The 25,651-nt window shown below is 42.4% G+C and overlaps 2 protein-coding genes across 7 annotated transcripts in view; both read right to left on the bottom strand.

The window, feature by feature from the left end:
* Window positions 1–141: 141 nt before the first annotated feature.
* gtf2a1 (general transcription factor IIA, 1) lies at window positions 142–10,397 on the bottom strand. 4 transcript variants are annotated; one of them, XM_031288073.2, is made up of 10 exons: window positions 10,155–10,397; window positions 8,282–8,383; window positions 7,428–7,638; window positions 6,970–7,034; window positions 5,554–5,629; window positions 5,319–5,461; window positions 4,100–4,204; window positions 3,517–3,759; window positions 2,579–2,668; window positions 142–1,934 (listed from the first exon to the last, which is right to left on the bottom strand). In XM_031288073.2, exons 1-10 carry the CDS (start codon window positions 10,182–10,184, stop codon window positions 1,827–1,829), a joined length of 1,173 nt encoding a protein of 390 aa, XP_031143933.1. In that variant the 5' UTR covers window positions 10,185–10,397; the 3' UTR covers window positions 142–1,826. The 4 variants fall into 4 exon arrangements, with proteins under 4 accessions (XP_031143933.1, XP_031143935.1, XP_035851345.1 ...); XM_031288075.2 differs by having other exon boundaries at window positions 5,337–5,461; XM_035995452.1 differs by lacking the exon at window positions 10,155–10,397 and adding an exon at window positions 9,893–10,144.
* Window positions 10,398–13,862: 3,465 nt separating this feature from the next.
* Window positions 13,863–25,651, bottom strand: part of ches1 (checkpoint suppressor 1) — an 80,909-nt gene continuing 69,120 nt past the window's right edge. For 2 of the 3 annotated variants that reach the window (XM_031288070.2, XM_031288069.2), the window contains 2 exons: window positions 18,615–18,723; window positions 13,863–17,377 (listed from right to left, as the gene is read on the bottom strand). In XM_031288070.2, the coding sequence (XP_031143930.1) occupies window positions 16,819–17,377; window positions 18,615–18,723 (668 nt within the window). In that variant the 3' untranslated portion in view covers window positions 13,863–16,818. The remainder of the gene's footprint in view (window positions 17,378–18,614; window positions 18,724–25,651) is intronic. The other variant, XR_004895862.1, reaches the window with a different exon arrangement.

Genomic DNA, 25,651 nt, shown 5'->3' with positions numbered 1-25,651 from the left:
GTACTGTAAGAAAACTTATTTTACTTAATTTACACCTTTTGGTTCTACATTGGTTACCCTATCAGTGCTTCCTCTGTAATAATAAGGGTTCTTTAAAATCAAATTCTATAGAGCCAACCATCAACCAAGTCGACACAGCAGTCAAAAAACACATACTTTATTTCAAATTGCTGCAACAGGGGCACTAAAAACAAACTGCAGGGAAACACACGGGCCCCAGAGTGAAACTCACTTCGATAGAAAATATTCTCATTTAAAAGTCATGAATAAAATGAAAGCACAGGAGAACATATGGTGGACGAAGTTATTTGGATCCCAGCTTTATGTAGCTTTGTCCAACCGACAGAGAAAAAAAAGGAACACTTATTAGATTATAAGAGCACAGTTTGGTGCGGCTTTCCAACCTTTCAAAAAAAAAAAAAAAAAAAACATGTCATCAACTTTCAGGAATAAATTAAAAGATAATTAAAATAGGACATCGCCCTGTCCCCACCAAAAAATGACTAATTAAAAACTAATTTACTACAGAGACATTTTGAGATTGTGGGTTGTGCTAGAAAAAAAAAAACCTGAATAGATTTCCAGAGAAAAGCGGTGACAACACACATCAATCAACATACACATGTGAACACACTCACCACTAGCCTGACAGTCACTGTACAGTCAGTCACACACACACACACACACACACACACACACACACACACACACACACACACACACACACACACACACACACACACACACACACACACACACACACACACACACACGCTGTGGCTATTGATTAACTTGACTGACTAATTTCACGACACATTGAAAAACTGACAGTGCAAATTTTCAGACGGCTGCATGGAACTAAAATAAGAGCAAAGAAGATACACCAACATGAGAAACCTTCAGACATTTTGTACAATTCTTAAATAAATTCAGTGTTGGATCTGTTCTTCCTTTTTGTTGTTGTTAAGAGTTTGGATAAAGATGAAATGGAGCTCCAGAGAAGCAGATGAGGAAAATTAATTAAATGTTTTTGGATTGAGCGCTCATTAGAAGATTAAAATAATGCCATTTAACAACTATTAGTTATTTTAGGGATTAATGTAATTGTACCTTCTTTGTCTTGAACCTTCAAACACATTTATGAAAAAAAAAAAAAAAGTTTAAACTGTTCCACTACATAAAAACACTCCGGAGCACCATTTTCAATACCATGAATTGAGACAAGTTATGATCCAAGAACAAAAATCAGAAGCCAAATGTTGATTCTGGGCATTCTAAAAGGCAGCAATCCTGACTGGTGGCACTAAGTTTGGACTTAAATGTAGACATGAGTCAATCCAGTCAACCGACTACAGTCATGTGCATCATGAAGGGGTTTCTCATCTACGGGGTTATAACGAATGACCGCTGACCCTCCTGTGGCAGGACAGGCCAGATCACCCTGGTCCACTACACCTGTACGATGTGAAATGCTTACTTTCCAATGCACGTGAATTCTCTCAGGGGAAGAAAAACAAACGTGGAGAAGCCTGGAAGAAGCAAAAAAAGATGAACGCTCTGTTCACAGGCTTTCCCTTACCCTTGTAGGTTTCGCATCCCGCAAGGCCAATCGAGTGTTTGTTTTTTTTGACGACACCCAGCTTTTGACGGTACCTCACAGTCCTTTGGGTTCCTCGGAGTTCTCAAAGACTCAGAAGAAGTTTCCTGAAATGAATCCAGTCACAGGATATGGAAGGATATTAAAAGTGTCTGTTAACTGGATAGAAGGAGTTACAGAGTTCCTGCTCCTGTTGCTTCGTCTGTTTTTTTTGTTTTTTTTTTCTACTTCACCATTCGGCATCCCCAATGGCTTTGGAGAAGACATAGTCTCTCCCATTCAGATTCATGATCCCGTCCTTCAGGTGGAATTTCCATTTGTTCTTACTTCTGTGAATCTGGGGAGTCAAGAAGAGGAAATGAATGGTGTGGGCGTCGAGGACAGATGGACACCGTTTCATTTTACAGTGGACACAGTCTCTAATGTCTTTAGCCCATGCACACAGAAGACTCAGCCGGACACATACTTATGTTAACCAGCGTTAGCCAATGCTTCTTTAAAAGCACTGAATTAGCATCAAAACGTTTTGTTAACCACTTAGACCTGTACGATACTGCCGATCAAACACTGCACTCAAGGCACAAATGGGCATCTACCAAATGCAGCGCCAATATCCAATAGTAAAGGCTCTCACATGATTAAAGTATGGCAAAATGCCTCTCAGTTTTACTTTATGGCAGCCTAATGTTTTAGGAGTTAAGTTTATGAGTCATTTATCACGTTTACAGTGGAACTGTGTGATGAAGGCAAAGATATCATAACTTCAAATTATAACAATATCTGTAGTATTTGTTTTACTAAGCTGAAATTACATTCATGTTTAAAAATGTTTAAAGTCCTGTGTAGTAAAACCGCTGTGCTGTGGCTTTTGTTTGTATTGTCTCCTTATTTTTATTTATTTTATATTTTTTTTGATTACTGAATGAAAAATTCAGTAAAATGTCGTGCCATATTCTCTCACAAAAGCAGATCCTTTCTTACCTTGTCATACTGGCACACCACTACATTCTCTGTATCAAACAGCTCTTGGTCCTCCTCATCACTGACGTCGTCACCACTGTTCAGCGGCTCCTGGCGAGGAAACAAAACCAAAAAGTTGGATATTTAAATCGTCTGGGTATGGTGAAAAAGCCTTTGAAGCTGAATTACTTGTCTTTACAACAATAAAACACAGAGTGGCTGACTGTGGATACGTTATGAGAGAAACGCACTAGTAAATGATCTGGTATTAGTATTATCTGGGGGAAAGACAATACAGTATAAAGGCTGATTTATGCTTCTGCGTTAAATCGACCCCGTGGGTGGGTACGTACGTACAGTAGGTACGTGGAGATACCGACCCCACGCCGTAGCCTTACGTGCACCCACCCAGAAATGTAACTACACGTTGTGGCGACGCACGTTGCTCGGCCGTGGCTTGGTAGCGTTGCATTTCCCCCTGCTCATTTCCTGGTTCTCCTCCTCCATAAACATGAAATCAAGGAGAGGGTTAACTTTTCCTGCTACAGATTTCTGACCGTGGTCAGAAAGAACAGGGGAGACACTTTGTTTCTCCCACTATGCCTCTCTAGAGTCCTCGCTCCGAAGCTAATCGTCGTCACTCTCTCACTTCACTCGCTCTAGCACCCACCTACCCACCCTCACATCTCAGGCCACTTACGTAGGCTACGGCAAAAGCTCTGCGTGGAGCCTCCGCAGAACCATAAATCAGCCTTAACACAACTTATTTCTCCTGAACATTAGATAATTTTGCTTACTTTTTCAAACACTGATCCATTTACAGCAATTCTAATTATTTCTGCTGAGCCTGACAGCATCCAACACTGCAATGCAGCTGCCATTAAATAAAAAAAAAAAAAAAAAAAAACATTTGTTCTGTTTTGCTTCACATTTACAGTTTGGTTTCATGTGGTGCCCACCTCTTCCACCTGCCCGTCCTCTCCCCCATCCTTGTCCTTCTCCTCCTCCTCATCTTCATCATACTCCTCCTCCTCATCCTCGTCCTCCTCCGAGGAGGTGTCTCCGGCACCGTCCACCTGGAGCATCTGGGCCTGCTGCTGGCCCTGTGGTGGGCCCTGTGTTGCGGCTGCACCCTGGGCCTGCTGGACCTGAGCTGTTGCTGCCTGACCGGGCTGCTGCGTCAGAGCTGCTGCCTGCATCACCTAATGGGGAAGGGCCACCAGAAGATAGAGAGAGAAAAAACAAAAAAAAAAACGGTGATTGTCATTGGTCATTAGTTTCATTAGCTAATTAGAGGATACATACTATGGAGAAAAACAACACAATTCTAGATCAGGCTTCCTGCGCAACATTGTACATGCTAAGGATAATATTAACAACTAACGTACTTCAGTACCAAATAGATACAGATGTCAATAATGTGACAAAAAAAAGGCAATGACAGGTGGGAAAACAGAAGTATGTTTCAGACTAAAAGTGCATAGCAAACTTCCAGAAAAGACCAATTAAAATCGGTATTAAAAGAATTGAAGAAGTGCCGACCTGTGTATTGCCTTGGACTTTGTTTCCTGAAGCTAAGACAATCTGCTGCGGCTGGATGATGACTCCTGTTTGCTGGGGCAGGCCTCCCTGCAGAGGAGCCAGGACCTGGACACAGTAAACAGGAAAAACTCACACTTTGCAAAAGCTCAAGGATAAATATTACTGTATTGTCTTTGCACACTTATGTGGGAATTACATCTTAAAATGCCATAAGTTATTCTATTTCAATTTCATTTGACTTATTGTAATTGTAAACTTAAGGGGGGGGGGGGGGGGGGGGGCAAAGATGCCAGAAGAAATCTCAGAATGCCCCTAAAAAAGTATTAAGATTATATAAATGTATACCGATTTAGGCCAATATCCTTATCCTACATAAAGCCATCATTTTATTTTCATTCAATTTTCATCTCTAACATACACTCTATACCCTATTGCATATAAATGCACTGCCCCCAACATTTTGTAAATGTCTCGACTTTTTAGACAAAAGTTGCTCCCAAACATTTCTCAGATTTCCTACACTGAGGTCATGGATAGTATTTCTTATTTGGCCTTGTAGGGGGGCCAAAAACCTTGATACATACGTTTTTAGTGCATAGAATACTAAGCTATTAAAATATCCTAATTTGAAATATACCTAAATACTTGTTTACATGGTTTTACAAATCATGTTTTAATGTTAAACATACATGTGGCACAGAGAATCCTTAGGATTAACTGTATGTGTGGATGGCTTTAGTGACTACCTTACCTATAGGCCAGTAGGCAATGGGGATTTTTATTTTCTAATAATATGCTGAATTCATGTTAAGATTTTTAAATTTTGGAAAAGAACTTTAAAAAATTCATGGGCCCCGGACCACGTGTTGAAGATCCCTGTCTCAGGGGAAAAGGGTGACTTTGAGTAGATTTGATTTTCCATAATGTATATTTTTATGGCATTTCTTTGCCCTTGTTTCAAGTTTTTATTTTCACAAGTTGGTCCTTCCACTGCTTCAGCTCCGGAGGACCCACAGCTATGTAGCCAAACAGCTAATATTGTACTTGACATGGACTGATTAGACACAGGATGTCAATTATTATACACTATAAGTTGTTGATTGTTTTTTAAAAGACCACAGATAAACAAGATACATGCAGCCATGCTGCACTTCCAGCCACTGTTGTACTTAATTTTCAAACAGTCTTGCCTTGGTTTACCAAAATGAGGTGTTCCTACCTGTCTAATGGGGCATACCTGCTGTATGACCGGCGCCTGCACGCCGCCAGGCTGCATCTGCTGCTGCAGGAGGATCTGCTGCTGGGGCTGCTGGATGATGTACTGAGCCCCATTGGGAGCACGGACCACCTGCAGGATCTGACCTGAGAGAGCGCAAAACAGACGAGACATGAGTGCTGTGAGAGCACATGCATCTATGAATTCACTTCATTTGGTGAACGTGTGAGTGGTTCACCTTGGCTGGTGATGAGCTGTTGGTATGGGGTGACCCCTGTGGGCAACGCAAGGGTTGCTGCGGTAGCTGCTGCACTCTAGAGGAGAAAAGGAGAACACACATGAGTGAATGAAACAGGGCAGTCAGGTACACGCTCACTTGCACACACACAAACAGCAAGCCCACAGGCAAAAGTTATATCTGAACGTACCCTAAAAGCAGGGTTTTAGGGTTTGAGAATGTGGAAAACAAGAATGCTTAAGTTTTAAAAAGGTCCCATATCATGCTCATTTTCAGGTGGATACTATTTTGTGTTCGTATGAGAACATGTTCTTCTACATTTCTGCTCTCAACGTCATTGCAGCCGGGGAATGAGTGTTAACGGCACTGTAGCAGTACTTTCAACCCATATATAGTATAGTTGTGACATCACAACCGTACGGAAGTCCCGACGGCTCGTTTAAAGGCACAGCTTCTGAATACGGGCTGTGTGCATTTCTCTGTGGATTGAGCATTTTGCTACTTTCACAGTATTTACATAGCTCCTGAACCTGCTTTATAATCAATAAAGACATTGAAATCTCACTTTTACATTATGGAAGCTTTAAGGTTGTCAAGGTGTAAATGGTCTTAAGTTTGTTTTTGTTTTTTTTGTAATACACACCAGGTACACACAGGTATTTATTAATTAAGTGTTAAGTACATTTCTCTAGAGAGATTTAATTTTTTATGAAATACAGCACAACCTATTCCCAATTAAGGTGCTAATATTTCTATTCCCTTGGCTGTTGTGATAAAAGCGGCCTTTACATATTTGCACTCATTCATTTGACCTTATTCCTGCCAAGTTTGATGGCGAAATGATAGAAATTTGCAAGTGAAGCTTGAACAAAGTGTTTGAGAATTGAGGCAATAAAGAGTTTAGTCATACAGCACAGATGCAAGCCTTGACATCAACAGATGGCTTGCTGAACAGAAGTGTGATGACACGCCATTGTGCAAAATTAAAACTGATGAAGGGGAAAGTGCGTTTGTCAGTGTGTGTGAGAGAAAACAGGAGCATGTAAGAGGATGTATTATCCCCAGCTTTATATCCAATATAATCCAGGCTACTACACAACTCTCCTCTCCTGCTTTCCATATCCTCGTGCCCCTTCGTTTGTCTACTGCTAGTATACCCAAAAAAAAGCCTGCAGAGATGCATTAAGATCCTTTCTTCTTCTTTTTGGCTGGCTAGGAAATATATGTATGGAAAAAAAAATATTTCCTTTCTCTCATTAAATATATATTACTTACAGAGGGCTTCAGTATAAGGGAGTCACTGTAAATCTGTTTACAGTGGAGCAATTGTTGCATTACATCTACTGTTGTATTTTAGGAGCACAAAACCCCAAACTATAACTGTGTGTTTATTTTATATGTTCATGATCTACTTACCATCCCCGTTGCACTCATGTGCTGTAGAATCTTGGAATCCTGAACAATGACTTGCTGCTGGGGCGCTGTGGGGAGACATGTTTAAGTCATAGCATAATATGCACCAAAACTAATAATAATATCCAGAAAAGAAAATTATTAAAAAGAAAAAAAAATCTGAACAAATTCGTCAAGTCATTTAATCTACTACTGGCTCTTAAAGTCTAAGGTTAAATCATTTGGTAGTTGTGAATAATAATTTCACTTTGAGTATCGGCTTCTGTCAAGAAAGCCTTCTAATTGAGAAATTGTTTTCAAACCCCCTTATTTTCTATAGGAAGGCTGTATATGACTGGTCCAAATGGACATTTTTGTGGTGTGTAGAAACGGCATTCACAGATGTTAAATAATGTTACTGTTGCATTTACAGCTCGTTCTTTACCAGCGTGTGTAGTGTGGTAGTGAGAGCGCTGACCAACCTTGCTGCTGCTGAGGGGGCAGGATGACTTGCTGGGCCTGTGCTGGCTGGGTCACCTGCTGGACTTGTTGGACCTGCTGAACCTGCTGCTGAACCTGCTGCTGAACCTGCTGCTGCTGCTGGTGTTGCTGCTGAGCGGCCTGCAGGGCTGCCTGCTCCTCCGTATGGAAGCCCTCCACTGCCTTGGACTGCAACAGTTTGTTTTCCCATAGCTGAAGCATCAGGCAGAAGAAAGACGTTGTCTCAGAGTTTTAATAATATTTTGTGATGCACCACTTTCATTCAAGACACTAAATCTGTACAGGGCATTCTCAAATTCTCATTACTGTAATAAAAGCTTGAGATCGGCTAGTTCCTACACTACAATAAACTAGTGCAGAGATCTTCAACAGGGGGTTGCAACACCTAGTGGGTCCTCAGAGTTACTGCAGGGGGGTCTCCAAATTATTGTTTGAAAGTTTATTTTTATTCCAAAAAGTAAGTCTGAGAATGATGTCTGAAAATATGCATTAACATGAATCTAATATATTATTAGCAAAGATGAATCGGCCTATTCATGACAACAAAAAACATTTAATTTACACAACATTGCATATGCAACTAAAGGTTATACAATATGCAGAAAAGGGGTCCCCTGCTCCATCTATCTTTCAGCTAAGGGCTTCTTGGTCTAAAAACGTTGAAGACCCCTGAACTATTCAATTAAATTTATAGTGTCAAATCATAACACGCGTTATCTCAGGACACAGTACAAATAAAGTAGGTCTCAGACCACACTATAATTTACAGAAACCCATCAATGAAGCGCACCCTACAGTGGTCCTACACAGGAACAATGCTGCTGGGGACAGTTACCGTTTTCAGCTCCAGAAGAACTTGCTCATCCACACCCTCATCCAGGAACAGCTCTCGCACCTCGTTGATCACATCCTCAATCACAGACTTGTAAAGTTTAGGCTATGAGGAAGGAAGTACAGAAAAAGAAAGAGAACACATTGTCATTACTGTTTGCTAAAAAAATAAAAAACAAACAAAAAATATATATCTATGATAATAAAAGTACTACTAGGCTACTTGGAGCTTACTTGTATACATTTGGCGTTTGGTATTCAGAAATATGTTTAATAGGAAGACATCAGCTCCTAATAGTGCGTCACAGCTGCTGCAACACATTACAAGTCTAATAGACCACGTTGGTTTAAATTCACTTTTGCCTTGCCAAATTATAATAGGCAAGTATAATATGGTAATATTTGGTGTATCTGTTGTAAATGTGTAGCCCAACTCTAAAACTGGTCCATGCGAAATAATCCCTGGGATTTAGCTATAATGTATTGAATGCACGTCACTGTGTTTGTTATGCTAATCCATATGAACGAGGTCTATTTATGTCCATCTGTCACGACCAACGAGGTATAACGTTACAGTATGTCCATCGGTATACCGTGGCATACATGGCGCACACGAACAACTAACGTACCGTTCAAATGCCTACGACGGCCATATTTTAATAGTGGAAGAAAGCGGTACAATGGAAACCAAAAAGCAACAGACACATAGGCCACCGCACTGCGCTCACTGCACTGCATTTTCCCCAATGTCCGCACCACGGACCTCGGTCTCTCCTTCCCTCCCCCTCGGCCTGTCTGCTTCTCCACTATTTAAAGCACAGTCTGGTGTTTATATGTAGAGCCGGTGACGTAGCGTCGAATAGCACCTTCCCATCCCGGGCAGTCTATATTAGAGAGCCAATATGGCTGTATAAAACCAGGCAGCAGAAAGGAGGAGGGCCAGAACCGGAGCGAGGGGATACGTGGAAGCCATTTTACGGAGCGGCAAACTGTGCGCTCGACAGCCCCGTACATTGAACGTTATGTGAAGGATATTTTCGGTGTAATTTCTTATGAGTACTCAGCTTTGACTTAGTAGTATGGCCTTGTCGGTGGGGAGCATGACAAAATTGTTATGAGATGGGTAAAAGTGGTGGTTTGGGACGACTATTCTGCCTGCTGGTCGTGGAATGGTGGACAATGATGAGGCATTAGATTGAGCGTGACGGTTTTCGAAAAAGGACACTTTAATTTTTTTTTAAATAAGCTCAATTCATTCGCAGTGGACGGTGGCGAAGGTGCTTTGCGAACATCTGCATCTTACAAATTATGCAAAATAAACAATTTAGCTTATATTTACCATGTGTCTTTTTATGACTCGTCGACAGAAGCAATGCTTTGACCCTTAACTAGCTATAGCAACAGCACAAACATAAAATACCGAAAATCCATATCTTAAATTAATTCAGCTATAACGTTACATTTAATTTCAGAAGCCTTTAAGATAACGTACTATCATGACCCAACTAGCTAACTCATGAAAGCTTCAACCTGACAAAAGCCCATAACTTGCAACTTCCAAATTGCATTTTCATCACCAACCCAAAACTTCTAACGTTACACCATTTTCACTTACTTTATGTAACGTTACAGCTCCTCTTACGTTAGCCATTGCTCCTACCAGATGGCTTTATCTGAGAGAACAATCTAGTTTCGAAAAATGATTAAAATGGCCGATTGACTGAACTTAAGTCTTCATTTTATTTGATAGAACAGTGACTTGTTTGTTAAAGCAGATTCATTTTACTGAAATAAATAAAAACCAGCTCGTCGAAAAGCTTTCCATTATCTTTACCCCCATTTTTCCCCGCTGACAATCCTTAGAGATTGATCCTTACCACTGGGTTCGAGTTAGCCGAGCTCGCCATTATACGCGTAGTGTAAAAACCACACGGAAATAAGCGAGAAATAGAGCCAAAAATTACGAAAAACGACTTAAAACAACTGGGAAAGATATTTTAAAACAGCCGGCATCACTTTTGTAAATAAAACACAGTTTTAGCGGTCTTATTTACAATCCCGGGCTGCGACTCCCCAGCCGTCCTCCTTCCGTCGTTGTCCTGCTTTATATACTGAGCGATGGAGCTGCGAGTGCGCGAGACATAGGGCAGGGTCAAGCCGCACATCGCGCGAGATTTCGTGTGGAAAATGATGACCAATCAATACACCTGCTGCTGGGAAATGTAGTTGATATGTTGTAAGCGTATAATAAATGTGCACAGATCGCATTAACTTTATAATGCTCAGTGATCATGCTGAATTGGGCCAACTGTAAATATTATGACCCATTTAAAGAATAAATCATCAGGAGCCATACTTTCCACACACACACACTGTTAGATCATTGTAGATAATATAATATTTACATGGAGTAGGAAATAATACATTTGTATAACAAAGGAAACCCAAAAGGAAAACCTGGATTTCAGTGCTTTGTTGTGTGGTGATACAAGTCAATTGCAAATTCCTGCATTATCTGATGACAAAGTGCAGAAAGTGGGAAACATTCTCAAACCCCAATCTTTATAGTTGGTCTACATTAAGACTTTAATCTGAATCGCTTTACACTCAAATGTGTATAATGGGGTTTTTTTGTGCCATTTGTCTTGAAGTGGTCAGGATTCACAGAAAAGAGTCATGGTCTGTTACCAAGTGAAAATATGTCATGTCCACATTCTTGTTAATTTATACCTTTGTTTACCCTTCTAATATAAATTTCATCCTTTTTCTTTTAGCACCACAGTAATCCCCAACTTATTTTTGTCCTGTACATAATGTCAATGATTAAACTTGTACCTATACTTACATACTAGGCTACTTGACTACATTGGAACATTGTACTTTTGTGTGTAATTTACTACATTTATGTAACAGCTATAGTTAAAAGTCCTACTAGACCTCTTTAGTTTATAAAATATCTCCCGTTTTTAAGGATTCATTTTATTTTATTAAAGTGCTCATATTATGCTTTTTGTCTTTTTCCCTTTCCTTTATTGTGTTCTATATCTTTTTGTGCATGTTATAGGTTTACAAAGTGAAAAAGCCCAAAGTCCACCCCAAAGGGACTTACCATCTCCAACAGAAAACACTGTTCACAAACTGCTCCAAACAGCTCTATTGTAGTCCAGCATTTACTTCAGTGACGAACGTGCGTCACTTTGTAACACACGTTATAATGCTCGCCTAGCTGCTAGCATGGTACGCCCTCATACTCTGCAAATGACAAGCTAGCAGTACTTACTGCGCATGTGTGACTCCCAACAAAGATGGAACAGAAGTGAGATGTCTCACTCTGTAGCTAAAACAGAGAGCTCAACACACAGGGTGAAAAGAGGAGCTGCAGCAATGTACAGTATAACAAATATATGGTGTTTTCTGAAAATTAAACCATGTAAACCTATTCTGGTACCACCTCTAAATACAATTATGAACCTGAAAATGAGCATAATATGAGCACTTTAAGTGTATTACTATTGAAATTACATTTCTGTAATGTAACAGTGCTTCTATGTGGGACTATTTCATGCCTTATGGTTCAAGAACATTTTTCATGTAGTAACATCTTGCTGCCACAAGAGTGTGATCACACCACATAGCAGAACTCCAGAAAACAAGCTCTAGTTTTCTAATTCATACACACACATACACGCACACAGGCACGCACGCACGCACACGCACACATACACACACACACACACACACACACACACACACACACACACACACACACACACACACATGATCCATTCACTTTGTATAGCATGCAACTATTTTACACATAATTCAATAAAGGGGGTATGTAAGTGAATTATTTTGGATAAGCCACGTCCATAGCTTTTGTTTTATTAAAATTACACCTCTCCTGAGTGACTACCAGGGGAACATTTCCAAAAACAATAGGCTAAAGCTTTGCATTAAATGAGAGCTGACAAGAGAATGTTACCTCCACTTCTGTCTCCATGGAAACTTGCCTCACTGGTCATTCTGTGGAAATGGATGATGTAGACCGGGGAACACACACTTCGGTGTTCCTCCTCCAAGACGTAGTAATGTCATAACTGACTTCTTTAAATTCATTTCACAGAGGTGAAATTCAAGGTCTACCTCACACTGATGAGAATATGCTTTTGAATTCACTTGTAACACTTTTTCTTTGAACAAAAAAAAAAAATGTTGTTGTGAAAAAGACGAGTGGAGACTTGTGTCCAGGAGGTGTTTCTCAAACTATGAGATGTGACCAAAACATAAAGCTGTGTTTTCTGAGGCATGTCATCCCTACCTTTTGAGTCTCACTACACTGCGCGGTAACGGAGTAGTATGATGCCCTCTAAAGATCTAGAGAATGCACCCCCCCCACACCACCCCCCCTCTTTCTTTGCTGTAGTTGCATAGCAACAGAGGAGCTGCTAGCTCCAGTTGTGTTGGTGGTGGGAGCACACTGCACAGGGAGGCACTGGCTCCAGATTAAGCCTGTCTCGGCTTCAATTATGAATGGGCTTCCACTGCCACACAGCTCCAAAATGGCACCGCTCAAAATGATAAGGCATCGAGGAACTCTTTGGTACACTTAACTCTTTTACTTCTTTCCCTAAGGGGGGGAAGCTGAGCTTGGCTTTAATCAGAAGTATTGAACTTGAATGATTAGAGGAGGTAAATGAATAATTAACTGGCGGAAGAGGCATGGTTATGATAAGACCCTTGTTGATGGGAATATGTGAGGTTAATGATTGGGGTCAGTCTTGAGAGCAAATTAAAGAGTCTCCAGTCTCACAAAGCTAGCACTCTACCAGTACATGGGGGTTAGTGTGTGTTGGATGTTGAAGGGGTGAAAAAGGAGGAGGGGGAACAGAAAGGGTGATATGCTTTCGTGTAAGTCTTTACTATATTTAACTCTGAATTTCGAGAGGAAAAATGGTTAAATTGCTGCTTTTGTTAGCTTGAATAAACTGCCTACCAGTGATGCCGTGATTAAGTGTGCCATAGTAGTCGACATGTGTATTATTCTCTACTGTATTATGGTTTCCGTGTTTGATCCAAGTCCGTCAAAAGGAAACAGCCAAACTAATCTTCTGCAACTTGTATTTTTTATTATTGCAACCAACTGGAAGACAATACATCACATAAACATCATTGCAGTTTTTCAGAAAATGGAAAACAAAATAAAACAACATTTATATATTTTTTTGCCACGGTATTGGACAACGTTGATATTTACATGTAGTGATGAACTAGGTCTTGAAATCATTCTTTGGCAATATGATTGCACAATAAGGAGAGAATTGAACATTTACTGAAAAAAAAAAAAACGATACCCGGGGTGCACTCTGCATCACATCTCACAGATCAATAACAGTTTTGCATTTTGACATCTCTAACCTATGGCTTTCCAAATATTCAGCTCAGACAGTCACCAAAAAAAAAATAATGGCAGTATTGTAGATCATTTTGTCAGAGAGAAAACAAAAACAGAAAATGAGCATAAAAACATCAACATAAAAAAAATGGCAACTGTATTTTTTTTTTTTTTTTTTTTTTTATTTTTTTAAAGAGCGTTTAATTGTATGTTTGGCAGGTTTGAAACAAACACTTGTTTTAGGGGGCTTTTTCAGGCAGTGAAGTTTCCTTCTTTGCTTTAAAATGTCCAAGGTATATATTATATGTGTTGCTCTGTTTTTCCAGGACTCGTAGGTCAGGAGTTCATCTTCCCTGCATGTCATTGGGTGAGTCAGAGGAAAAAAGGTGGTTGCTAAAGCAACACATTCTCCCCTCCACATGCCTCTTGCCAGCTGAACACGTTATTAGTCACCACAACAGTGGGTTGTTGCTGCGAATACAGCAGAGTGCTTGACCTGGGCCGCGGGAGCACTCAGACAGATATCAGACGAGAGACGGATGGCACACAACAAGAACACTGACAGTGTCTCCTTTTAGCCTTTTTTATACGTCGGCATGGATACCATACAAAATGCATGCTACAGGTGGCAAAAGACTGTACCAGCGGATGGGACATGCATTTGTTTGCCTGCTTGGCTCACTGACAATCACTCAACGCCTATTGAGCTTTAAAAAAAAAAAATACCTTGTCTGACTGCTGCTACAACCAAACCCAGCCTATGTTTTCTCCTACAAAGCTGCTTTTTATATGCACTGCATCTCTGCAAGTGGAGGGGGGGAGGGGGGGATTAATACTTTTATGCATTCCTGTTGCACCAAAAGCATGCCGAGTAATGGCAGTGCAGAACTCATATCACTTCTGCCCTCGTGGATTTCAATCAAGTCAGTGTTTTCATGACATACACCTACACCTTTGTAGAGTGGCAAAATATATTTAAAAATGCCAGATTGGGCACTTGAGATAAATATGTATGCAAGCTTGACATCCACAACGGGAAGTAATTCCTTTAATCAAAGGGTTAACAATACTGTATGTAAATCAAAAAAAACATTTTCTTTTTTGTCATTTATGCCATCTCCTACATTCCTCTTTCTTTTCAATCCAACTCTTAAGTAGCCTATTTGGAGATATGAGGTTCTTTAAGGACAGCCCGTCTGATCCATACATTTACACTGAACAATGTCGATGGAAAATAAGGACACGTGTACATTTACACACAGGAAAAAAAAAAAAAAAAAAATAGAAGAAACAATACTGTTATAAATAAAGACAAGAAAACATTCTGTCTAAACATGTCATAGACATGACAACAGAGGTACTGAGGGCAGGCAGGCAGGCACAATGTTAAAGGGTGTGTGTTCCTGGACACACAAACTCACGCACACACACACACACTCTACACACGTGTTCTGAAATAACACTGGGGTTAACATTGAACACCTAAAAATCACTGTACAGGCAGAAGACGACGGAAGCCCACCCCTAAGAGGTGATTCAGCTGGCCTACATGTAGCCTGAACCCGAAAGCCCGGAGGTGGCACCCTTCGGGCCTCTCGTTGTAGAGTGATCTCCCACGCTCCTCCCTGAAGACGTGTCTTTGAAAGCCCGCTCAGAAAAAAAAAAAAGAACCCAAAAGATTCAAAGAAAACCAAAAAAAAAAAAGAATCCAATATAACCACGTGTATAAGAATTGGCGGCAAAACTTTTTTTCTTTCCTCTAGGATCAATGTTTATATGAAAATAAGTCATGCTTCATGCTAAATACATCGTTTATCTTACATGATCTTTGAATAAAAAAGATTTGCTTTTTATCTTATTTACAAGCACCCATGCAATATAACTGAGAAAGTCCTGCAGGTCAAATTGCTTCAATTAAGAAAAGGAAAAAAATAAAATATTTTCTAACCTTTTTACAGAGTTGTCCGCACGGGACAAATTGCTTATATCTTTATGAGGGTAGAGTGAGGGTTCAACAGACACAAACAGAAATCTTTAAAACCCACAGTTCATGTATATAGTTCTTTGACGTCGTCAAATGAATAGGAAGGTGTGGTAGCTACTGGCAGCTATGATATCTATACCAGGTGTCTACTGTACGTCTATGGACAGAAGTACTGGGGGAAGTTTACATTATGCAACAACAACAACAAAATGAAGGAGATATTGCCTCAGACCCGGCACACTATCCATCTTTATGGTGATAAACATGACCATTTTTTTTTTTTATTTTATTTTAAAATATCTATTCTTAAATACTATGAGTGCTCTTGAAATAAACCATGTCCTTACCCATGATGCTTCTATTATAAGTGGTGTTAAATAATCTTAAGTGCATGAATATATATCACATTGGGTTTTACAATTATTTCGACGCTTTAGGTCATTCTCCCTAGCTCTTCTTTACTACTATGCCTTCTTGTTTTTTTTGTTTTGTTGGTTGTTTTTTTTTTGTCAGCTGTCGTGTCGGCTACATGAAGCAACCTGGTCGCTTTATCTTTGGCACAGTCTCACATTTGTGCTCGTGGATGTAGGAGAGAGGGATGTCAGCGAGCGGCCCGAGAGAGCTCCGCGTCTCGTTACGTCGGCTCTGCCGCCTTTTGCTGGGCATCGCTGCGAGATTGCTACAGATTCACATAGATTCACAAACAGGTACGACAAACAGCCATCGTCTGTGTTTATGCACTGTACGCTCCTCAATGTGATTCGGCTCTGTCGTGCTCAACTTGTCCAAATTAGTGACAAAAACGTGCTTTCCTTTTATGGCTTTCATCCCCTTTTTAAACAACAGAAACAACAAAGACACATGAGAAATACCCATTGATGTTAGTGTTGCTGAACATGTAGGAAAACATAGATTTTTGATATTGCCACAAATAAGTAGGATTCACCTAATGCCCTGCAGATAGATAGAGGGAGATGAGAAGTGTCCATTGAGACTAATGCTGTAGTAACGTTACCTGTTGACCTATTTGTGTATTGTATATGTGTCTGTGTGTGTGAACGTGTGTGTGCGTGTACTGTGAGCTGTATACCGCCTGTGTGTGTGTGTGTGTGTGTGTGTGTGTTTTTGCGTGACTATGTGCGTGTTCTATGTATGTGTGTGTGTCTTAGTTTCTCAGGGCCTCTTTCTGCTCCTTCTGGCCCTTGGCGGTGCGGTTTGTGATGTTGTTGAGGCAGGCTCTGACCCCCGCCAGGTGGAGCAGCGACCCCGCCGCCTCCTTCATCTCCTCGTCGTCGCTCTCCGGCGGCTTCTCCACCGCCGCCGCGCGCCGCTTCTTCAGCGGCAGCGTGTCGCTGATGCCCCGCGCTCGGTTTTTGGTCCAGGGCAAACTGCTTCCCGCCAGAGTCCCAGCGCCCGGCCCCATACTGCGTCTCTGTCCGCGCAGGGGCTGCTGGGAAATGTAGGTAGCGGGGGCCGCGGCGAGGTGAGAATCCAGCGGGATCTCCCGGGGCTCGGGTTTGACGTCTGACTGGATCTCCACGGCGATGATGTCGTCGTCGTCGTCCAGAGGGGAGGAAGGGGTGCCGACTTCGGAGGAGCACAGCCTGCTGGGGGATTTGGCTGTGCTGTAGGTGTGGTCGTCCTGGAGGTCCTCGCTGCAGAGCGGAGGAGAGTAGCGGGACGGGCTGTCCTGTCCGCGGCTTAGATAATCTCCCAGGGATGATCTGTATGAAGCAAGGACACAAAGAGAGAGAGAGAGAGAGAGAGAGAGAGAAAGAGAGAGAGAGAGCGAGAGAGAGAGAGAGAGAGAGAAAATAGTGTTACTCCTGCTGTCACACCACCAGCCAGGTGGCCTGCCTGTGTGCGCTTCACTCCACTGAAGCTGCTCCAGTTTTGCTCTGCATTTGGCTGGAAAGCAAGAAGAGTTCACGTGATAATCTATCACCGGAAAAAAAACAGAGAGAGCCCCCTCGGGCCTAATGTGCATATTTCTCTGGTCAGATTAAAACCCTTTATCTCCCCCCCGCCCCCTCAAAAAAAAAAAAAAGAATCAGCTTTTCCTTTTAGAAATGAGCGGACTCATTTTCAGATTGCCACCTATGCATTTCTCAAATGACAGTGCATTTTGAGCAGCCCTCGTGCTCCCTACGGTTGTGAAACTTGCTCAGCACATAAAGCACCTTGCAAGCTTTGAAGTCAGAATGCCACAGAATGCCAATTCTGCAGCAAAGTCATTTAACCACCGTACGTCAGCGTCTACATTATATTGCAACACGTATTTCGCTCTTTAAGTCAGAAGACACGTTTCTCTGTGAGTCATTAAAGGACAGGGGTGGATTCTGACAACCGATACATCAAAAAGGAGCTTCAGCAGCATGCCCTGTCCCCTGGACATTTTCTCCCCCTTCCTCAGAATGAGAGAGTTAGCATATTAATATCTTATAAGGGAAAACATGCACTCCTTACAGTGATCAAATATTCACCGGATACCTTTAGTGAGACTTTGGTATGTTTAATTCATTACGCGGTGCAGGCCATCATACTCTTATGCTCCTATGATGGATGTGCATGTCCATGCATGCTCCGAAATGTTTCTTTGAATCATGAGGCGTCTCCCTCTAATAAACCTGTTTGTCTGCGTGTATGTGTGTGTGTGTGTGTGTGTGTATGTGAGAGACCGTTATATAAACACACCTGGATAAAATGTTCTGAGCAGCGGGGAGCGTGTGAATGCCTCTGACTTTTGGACACAATAAAGATGTAATTATGTAAACTGTGAGTGGAAAGTTTTGGTACGAGGTCTGTTTTGAGTATGTGTGCTTTTTGTGATTGTTTGAAGGCTAATGTATGTGTGCCTGTGGGCGTGTCTGTGTATGTCTGTGATGGAATGTGTTTGCGCAGGGAAAGCCCTGACCTACATGAACTCTATGGTTAAAGGCGACAGGAGCAAAGTTCACCCACCGTATGGCCGAGGTCCTACTCCCCACTGGGCTAACAGGTAGGGGTCTGATCACAGGGAAGAGTGCCTGGCTCCGGACACGGGCGCCATTTTGGATCACACCACGAGGAACTAAAAGAGAGACAGAGAGCGAGAGAGAGAGAGAGAGAGCAGCAGACATGAGAACTTATGCACACAGACCCATTAGTCACATGCCACACACACAAATCAGTTTCGAAATAGGAAGGAAACGGAGAGGAAGCTTCTCCAAAAAACGATTGGACCTCGATAAGACCCGCGGAGCCGCTCGATGAGCATTCACTGACCATCTGAGGAGGCCAACAGGGCAATATTGATGAGCAAGGCAAGGTTAAATTGAGCGAGAAAGCGTCATAAATGAGTTAAGGCCGCTGCGAATCATTCAATTACCAACGACCGCTGGGCTTGGCTAAATCCAGCCTGTCTGATGCTGCGGGATGAACAGCGGGCGGCTCTAAGTCAAGGGGGGATACCACACATTTTAAAATGTGTGAGTAAAGACACATTTGTCTTGTATAAAACGTTTAATACTCCAAATACACAAAGCAAACCAGGTTTTAGAAATTATAATTTTTTTCTACTCTTAATAAGTACATTGTTTTCTAGATTAATTGTCAAACATATACAAATTGTAATATTTAAGTTGGTAGGCGTGAAGCGCCTGGCGCAGGTGCGTTTAGGGCGTGTGCGAATCCACTTTTGCTAGTTTAACGGTGGAAAAAAGGGTCCATGCGCCAGGTGCATTGGTTCAAAAGGGTTGTACTTAGTGTCTTAATTATTCATGGGTGTGTTTTGGGCGTAACCTGCAATAAACCAGTCAGTGTCATCTCCCGTTCCCTTTAAAAGCCAGGCGCGTTTCAGGAGAAGAAACTGATCTGCTCGTGTGTGAAGTGAAAGCACACGAGCAGATCATATCATAGTACTATTTCACATTGGACGTTTTTTATTTTGAATCTTTTGCATGTTTGTGTGCTGCTGCGCGGCCCTGTGTGTGTAACAAGCATAGTGTGCGCGCGCATTTCACTAATAACAACGATGTGCTGCGTTATTGACTTTAGACCAGGTATTTGTTGGTCAGTGGCGCGATCACTTTCCTCTGCCTCAAGATAGCAATACGCCAAGAATGCACCTGAACACACCTCCCTGTAAGTGGGCGCATGTGCATTTGCTATTTAAAGCGTAACTCTCGTCAAAATGCAACCTAGGGTCTTTTTGTGAATGTACCCGAGTCAAACTTTCATTTAAAAGCATATTTAGGACGGAAGCGTCACTTTTAAGATTTACCGTATTTTCGTTTTTCGGCCAAATGGCCTTTTGAATGGGAGTGCTAGGGGCACTTTTATGCTAGCCTCAAAATAGCTATTTTTAAAACACTAAGAAGGCTCGACACAACATGAAACTTTGCTCGAAGTATCACCAGGGGCTCTACACATGAACGCAAGCATTGAGAATATTGTTTGTGGACAGAGTTTACTAAAAAGAAAGGTTTTGAGCAACTCACGTTAGCAGTTGTTCTTCCGGTCGCCGTCTATTGAGCCAGTCAAAAATAGTCGAGGGAGGAGAGTAAAGATGGAAAGCTCCAAAAGCTTAGTTCCATATAAATGCACGGATAATTTGTTGTTTTGTCGTTAGTGAAACACAATATTGACCTTGTAGTTGAAAAAGGAGCCTCATATAGGAATGACATTTCCTCCTATGGAGTCCTCTCATTTGCATTCGGAGATCGCCTATTTTTGACTGGCTCAATAGACGGCGACTGGAAGAACAACTGCTAACCTGAGTTGCTCAAAACCTTTTTAGTAAACTCTGTCCACAAACAATATTGTCAATGCTTTCGTTAAGGTGTAGAGCCCCTGGTGATACTTCGAGCAAAGTTTCATGTTGTGTCGAGCCTTCTTAGTGTTTTAAAAATAGCTATTTTGAGGCTAGCATAAAAGTGCCCCTAGCACTCCCATTCAAAAGGCCATTTGACCGAAAAACGAAAATACGGTAAATCTTAAAAGTGACGCTTCCGTCCTAAATATGCTTTTAAATGAAAGTTTGGGTACATTCACAAAAAGACCCTAGGTTGCATTTTGGCGAGAGTTACGCTTTAAACGACGCGGGTGCTTGACCGGAAATTGACAACTGCGTCGGTCTTAAACTAGCAAAGACACTTGCGTCGGGCTTTGCGCTGCGCCGGGTGAAAGATAGGGCCCCAAGAATCCAAAACCCAAAAATATTTGTTTAATAACATTGAGAAAGGGAAGTTTGGGGTCCCTTGCTGGAGCTGCTGCCCCCGTGACCCGACCTCGGATAAGCGGACAAAGATGGATGGAGGGAACATTGAGATGCCAGAGAATTTTGTACATTTTTCCTCAAGAAAATCGACTTGGGCAGTGGTGGCCTAAAGGTTAAAGAAGCAAGTCTGTGACCGGGGGGTCGTTGGTTCAATCCCCAGACCGACAGGATAAATCCGGGTGGGGAAGTGAAAGAGTAGCGCTTGTCCCTCCCTCATTACCACCACTGAGGTGCCCTTGAGCAAGGCCCTTCACCCTTTCAAAAAAAATTTAGTTATTAAAATTGTTGCTGGCTATTCATTTTCTGTCAAATAATTGTTGTTATCCCTACTTAGATACATCATTTGCTTTTACCTCTACCAGTGACCTTTGACCTCAAGGTAAACTAGAGATGCATTAGAAATACATCTGTATTAATCAGTCTTACAGTTCGATGTGAAAGTAAAAGAAACGCTTAGTGTGGATACACAGATTTGGGAAAGAGTGCAGAAAAACTGCCAAAGTATTTAAAGTTCCCAGGAGCACAGTGGGCTCCATCATTAAGTAGAAGAGGTCTGGAACTACCAAGACTCTTTCAGGAATTGTCCATTTGGTCAACAGTAACCAGGCAGAAAAAGCCTTGGTGAGGAGAAAGCAAGAGAAAGTGGCCCGACAGCCGTGGTAACTAATTGTCAAGGAAACTGGAGAATCTACCAGAAGGACAACTCTAGAGCAATCTATCTACGTTCCATTTAACAGGCATATGGCAACCCACCTGGAGTTTACCAAATAGTGCTTTCTCTCATCTAATGAGACAGAAATTGAATTCTCGGGTCTGAAAGCCAAACATTTCAACTGGCAAAAACCAGGTGCTGCCTATCACCTGGTGTCACTGCAATCATACGAACAGATCCAAATACAGACAGGTCCTCGAAGAAAAACACCACAGAATGGGGCAAACGTTCACCTTTCAGCAACGCAACACCCTGAAGCACACATCAGGATAATGGACTGGCATGGAACAAATCCCTAAATGTCCTCAAGTGGCCCACCAAAAGCCTGGACTTAAAGACATTTGAAAATCTGTGGGGAGACCTGAAGATCGTGGTTTACCAACGCTCCTAATCCAATCTGACAGCTGGTAGACTTAAAGCTGTAGTCGCTGTCGATGGATCTTCTGCATACCATAGTGACATTTCAGCTTTTCATTTTTAATACATCTGCATCTAAGGAATAGATAGACTTATTCGCTTCGACAGGAGGATAAATACCGTTCTCATGTGTGCACGAGAAGTAGGACTCTAAAACTAGTAGCTGGTTAGCTTAGCTTAGCATAAAGACTGAAAAAAGGGTGACGGCTTGTCATTTTTACACTGTATGCTTTCAACTCTGCAACAGCTGTAAATCTATGGGCCCTATTTTAACAATCTAAGCGCACGGCGTGAAGCGCCTGGCGCAGGTGCGTTTAGGGCATGTCCAAATCCACTTTTGCTAGTTTAACGGCGGAAAAAAGGGTCCATGTGCCGGGCGCATGGTGCAAAAGGGTTGTACTTAGTGTCTTCATTAATACATAGGTGTGTTTTGGGTGTAACATGCAATAAACCAATCAGTGAGTGTCATCTCCCATTCCCTTTAAAAGCCAGGTGCGTTTGTACCTTGGCGCATTGCTATTATGATGGCAGATTTGCACTGTAATATTTTTATTTGTAATCTTTTGCATGTTTGTGTGCTGCTGTGCATCCCTGTGTGTGTAACAAGCATAGTGTGCGCGCGCTGTGCACGAGCTTAGGCGCATTTCACTAATGCATAACAATGAAATGCTGCGCTATTGACTTTAGACCAGGTTTTTGTTGGTCAATGCCACGATCACTTCCCACTGCCTCAAAATAGCAATACGCCAAGAATTCACCTGAACACACCTCCCTGTAAGACCAGCACGCCCATGGGCGCAGGTGCATTTGCTATTTAAACGACATGGGCGCTGGACGGGAAACTGACAACTGCGTCGGTCTTAAACTAGCAAAGACACTTGCGTTTGGCTTTGCGCCGCGCTGCACCGGGTGAAAGATAGGGCCCTAAATCTATATCTTTACTGTCTGTGTTGCAGAGGAGAAGAGAGGAGAAGCAAAGCAGAGTGTATGCGTACATCTGAGCCAAAATCTCTCATTACTCAGGGCTGGCTACTTACCATAGCCATCCCAGTTCACTAAAACAGCTGTCATTTTCATCTCTAGGGTCAGTTTGCATTTTGCAAACGATGACCTGCTGTTTGCTTTGTCTGCCGCAGAAGCATTAGTTAAGCTCTAAAAACAAATTCTAAAAAGGTTTTACTATGGCATTAGTGATTACGTTTTCAGCTCCTAACGATCACAAAAGCAGAGTAATCGAGAAGAGCGATTATTTTGCACATTACGTTTTGCGAGTAAACTCTTATTTTGTCTTGTGTTCTGCATGACAATAAAAAGTTCAAACGGTAAAGATATGAAGGGAAATTTCACAGTTCAAGGTGTTTTCACTGTTGATTTGTTTCACTGTTTTTTAAATTCAGTAATTGCAACGTCTTTCCAAAAGTCAGAGTAATTTCAGTATTCACCAAACTAATCGTGATTATGATTTTTTCCATAATAGAGCAGCCCTAGCGTTAATATACTGTATTCTTCAATTTATGATTGATGTTATGAGGAGAAATGCAATTCCCCCCAGGAACCACAAGCTCATTAAAACGTACAAGTTGTCATGGCGAGGCCCCCCCAAGAAAACCATACCACAACGTATATTTGGTTCACGTCGTAACACACACTTGGGTTCCTGTTTGTCGTTTATCAATGTTGGTGTGTTTCTGTAGCCTTTCCCTGGTTGCCTGTGTCCACAGTAATCTTATTGACTCCAGTTAGTGTGGCTCTGCCCCTGATATCTCCAGCTTTGCTCTCCATAACCTTATAAGTAGGTCCCTGCACAGAGTCTCTTTTGTAATCTTGATCACTCGCTGCATGTCTCTGTGTGTGCGTGTGTGTGTGTGTGTGTGTGTGTGTGTGGGCAGTGCATTAGGTCTCCCCGGGTTGATGTGCACACGCCCCTCCTTCCCCACCCCTCGCTCCAGTCAGGCTTTGGGTTGCCATAGCAACGGCTCCCCTTCCACATGCCACAGAGTGGTAGATCATGCATCAGCAGAGAAAGTGATAGAGAGAAGCAGAGAGAGAGGGAAAAGAGAGAGAGAGAGAGAAAAAGGGGAAAGGAAATACCAAGCTCTGTTTGACATGGCCTCTCATAGCTCAGCGACACACTCCTGACCACCACTGTTTACCCTAGACACACAGACACAGACACACACACACACACACACACACCTCCCTTCCAACACAAGCACAGACAACTCTTCTCTTATGTGCGTGTTCAGTCTCCCCACCTCCTCGCTTTGCTGTTTGAATTCCTCAAAAAACCCTTTCTCTTTGTCTTTCTAATTCCATCCTCTCCTGTTGATTCCTTTCCCTCTCCATCGATCTGGCTGTCATTCGTTGTATAGTGGTGACTCATATCTTCAACTGAGCGTGCATGCCGTCCCTGCTGTCCCTGTAGGTGAAACGCCTGGGACATATGCTAAGGAGGTGAGGTGACAAACTAAGTGGGGAAAAGAGCAGGCAGCTCTCTCAAAGCCCGTCCTCGCTCACTGAGATTGGGCTATAGATTTTATAAGCTCAAAGCAAGACAAAAAAACAACAACACTGGGCTTGGTAGCAAAAAGCAGGACACGCTGAGGAAAAGAAAAATGTAAATACAGAAGGGAAGATGTCTCGGCCTGCATCTCTGCTTTTTTCCTGGAGAGAAAATATCCTCCAGTCTGTCTTTTTTCCCATGTCTGGTTAGCTGCTCTGTCTTTCTGTCTGCTTCCTACGTCTTAGCCTGCCGCCCATCTCCCTGGCTGCCTGTTTTCCAGGGCATGCGAAGCCCTCAGCCTCCCTCCCTTCTCCGATCTCATGTGCTGTATACGCACTCAGCCTACTCTCTCCTGCTAAATGAGGTCCACATGGCCCTGCAGGCTGCAGTCTCTACACACACGCACGCACGCACGCACGCACGCGCACACACACACACACACACACACACACACACACACACACACACACACACACACACACACACACACACGGTCCAAAGGTTCAGAGGTCACTCCCAGCAGACCTCGAGAATGCAACCGTTTGAAAGTGGCCTCTTGCTCAGTCACCCCCCCCACCTGTCTGCCTGCTGTGTGTTAAATCAGAGTACAGTCTGAGGGCAGGATGCATACTAATGCTGTCTGTCTGTCGGTCTGTCTGTCTGCCTGTCTGTCTGACTCACTGACTCTCTGTCTGTCTGACTGACTGCCTTGCTGTTTGTCCGTCTGTCTGACCGACTGTCCACAGTCCAACCGACCGACGGTCTGTCTGTCAGACTGTCTGTCTGTCTGATTGCTGTTGGGCTGGCAGATTAACTGGATGGCTGACTGGCTTGTCTATCTGACACTCATGGCTGACTGACATGTGCTATGACTTACAGGGAGGAAACCAAATAAAAGCAACACTTAATTACGGTAACTTAATACGCCTTACTAAGCCTGGCTACAAACATGGGTCATATCAGGCTAAACGCTAACCAGAACAGCAGAACACCTCTGCTCCTACATCCTTCAACTTTTAACTCTTGTTCTTTTCTATTGGTGAAGTTTGTCTAATTTTTGCAACATTTTCTATCCCCCCAAACATTGGCCTGCTGTTTGGGCAAAGATG

Source organism: Sander lucioperca, chromosome 19 (genome assembly GCF_008315115.2).
Source record: "Sander lucioperca isolate FBNREF2018 chromosome 19, SLUC_FBN_1.2, whole genome shotgun sequence".
Classification (NCBI taxonomy): Eukaryota; Metazoa; Chordata; class Actinopteri; order Perciformes; family Percidae; genus Sander; species Sander lucioperca.
Note: the sequence above shows the minus strand (reverse complement) of the source record. Positions and strands in the feature narration are given on the sequence as shown.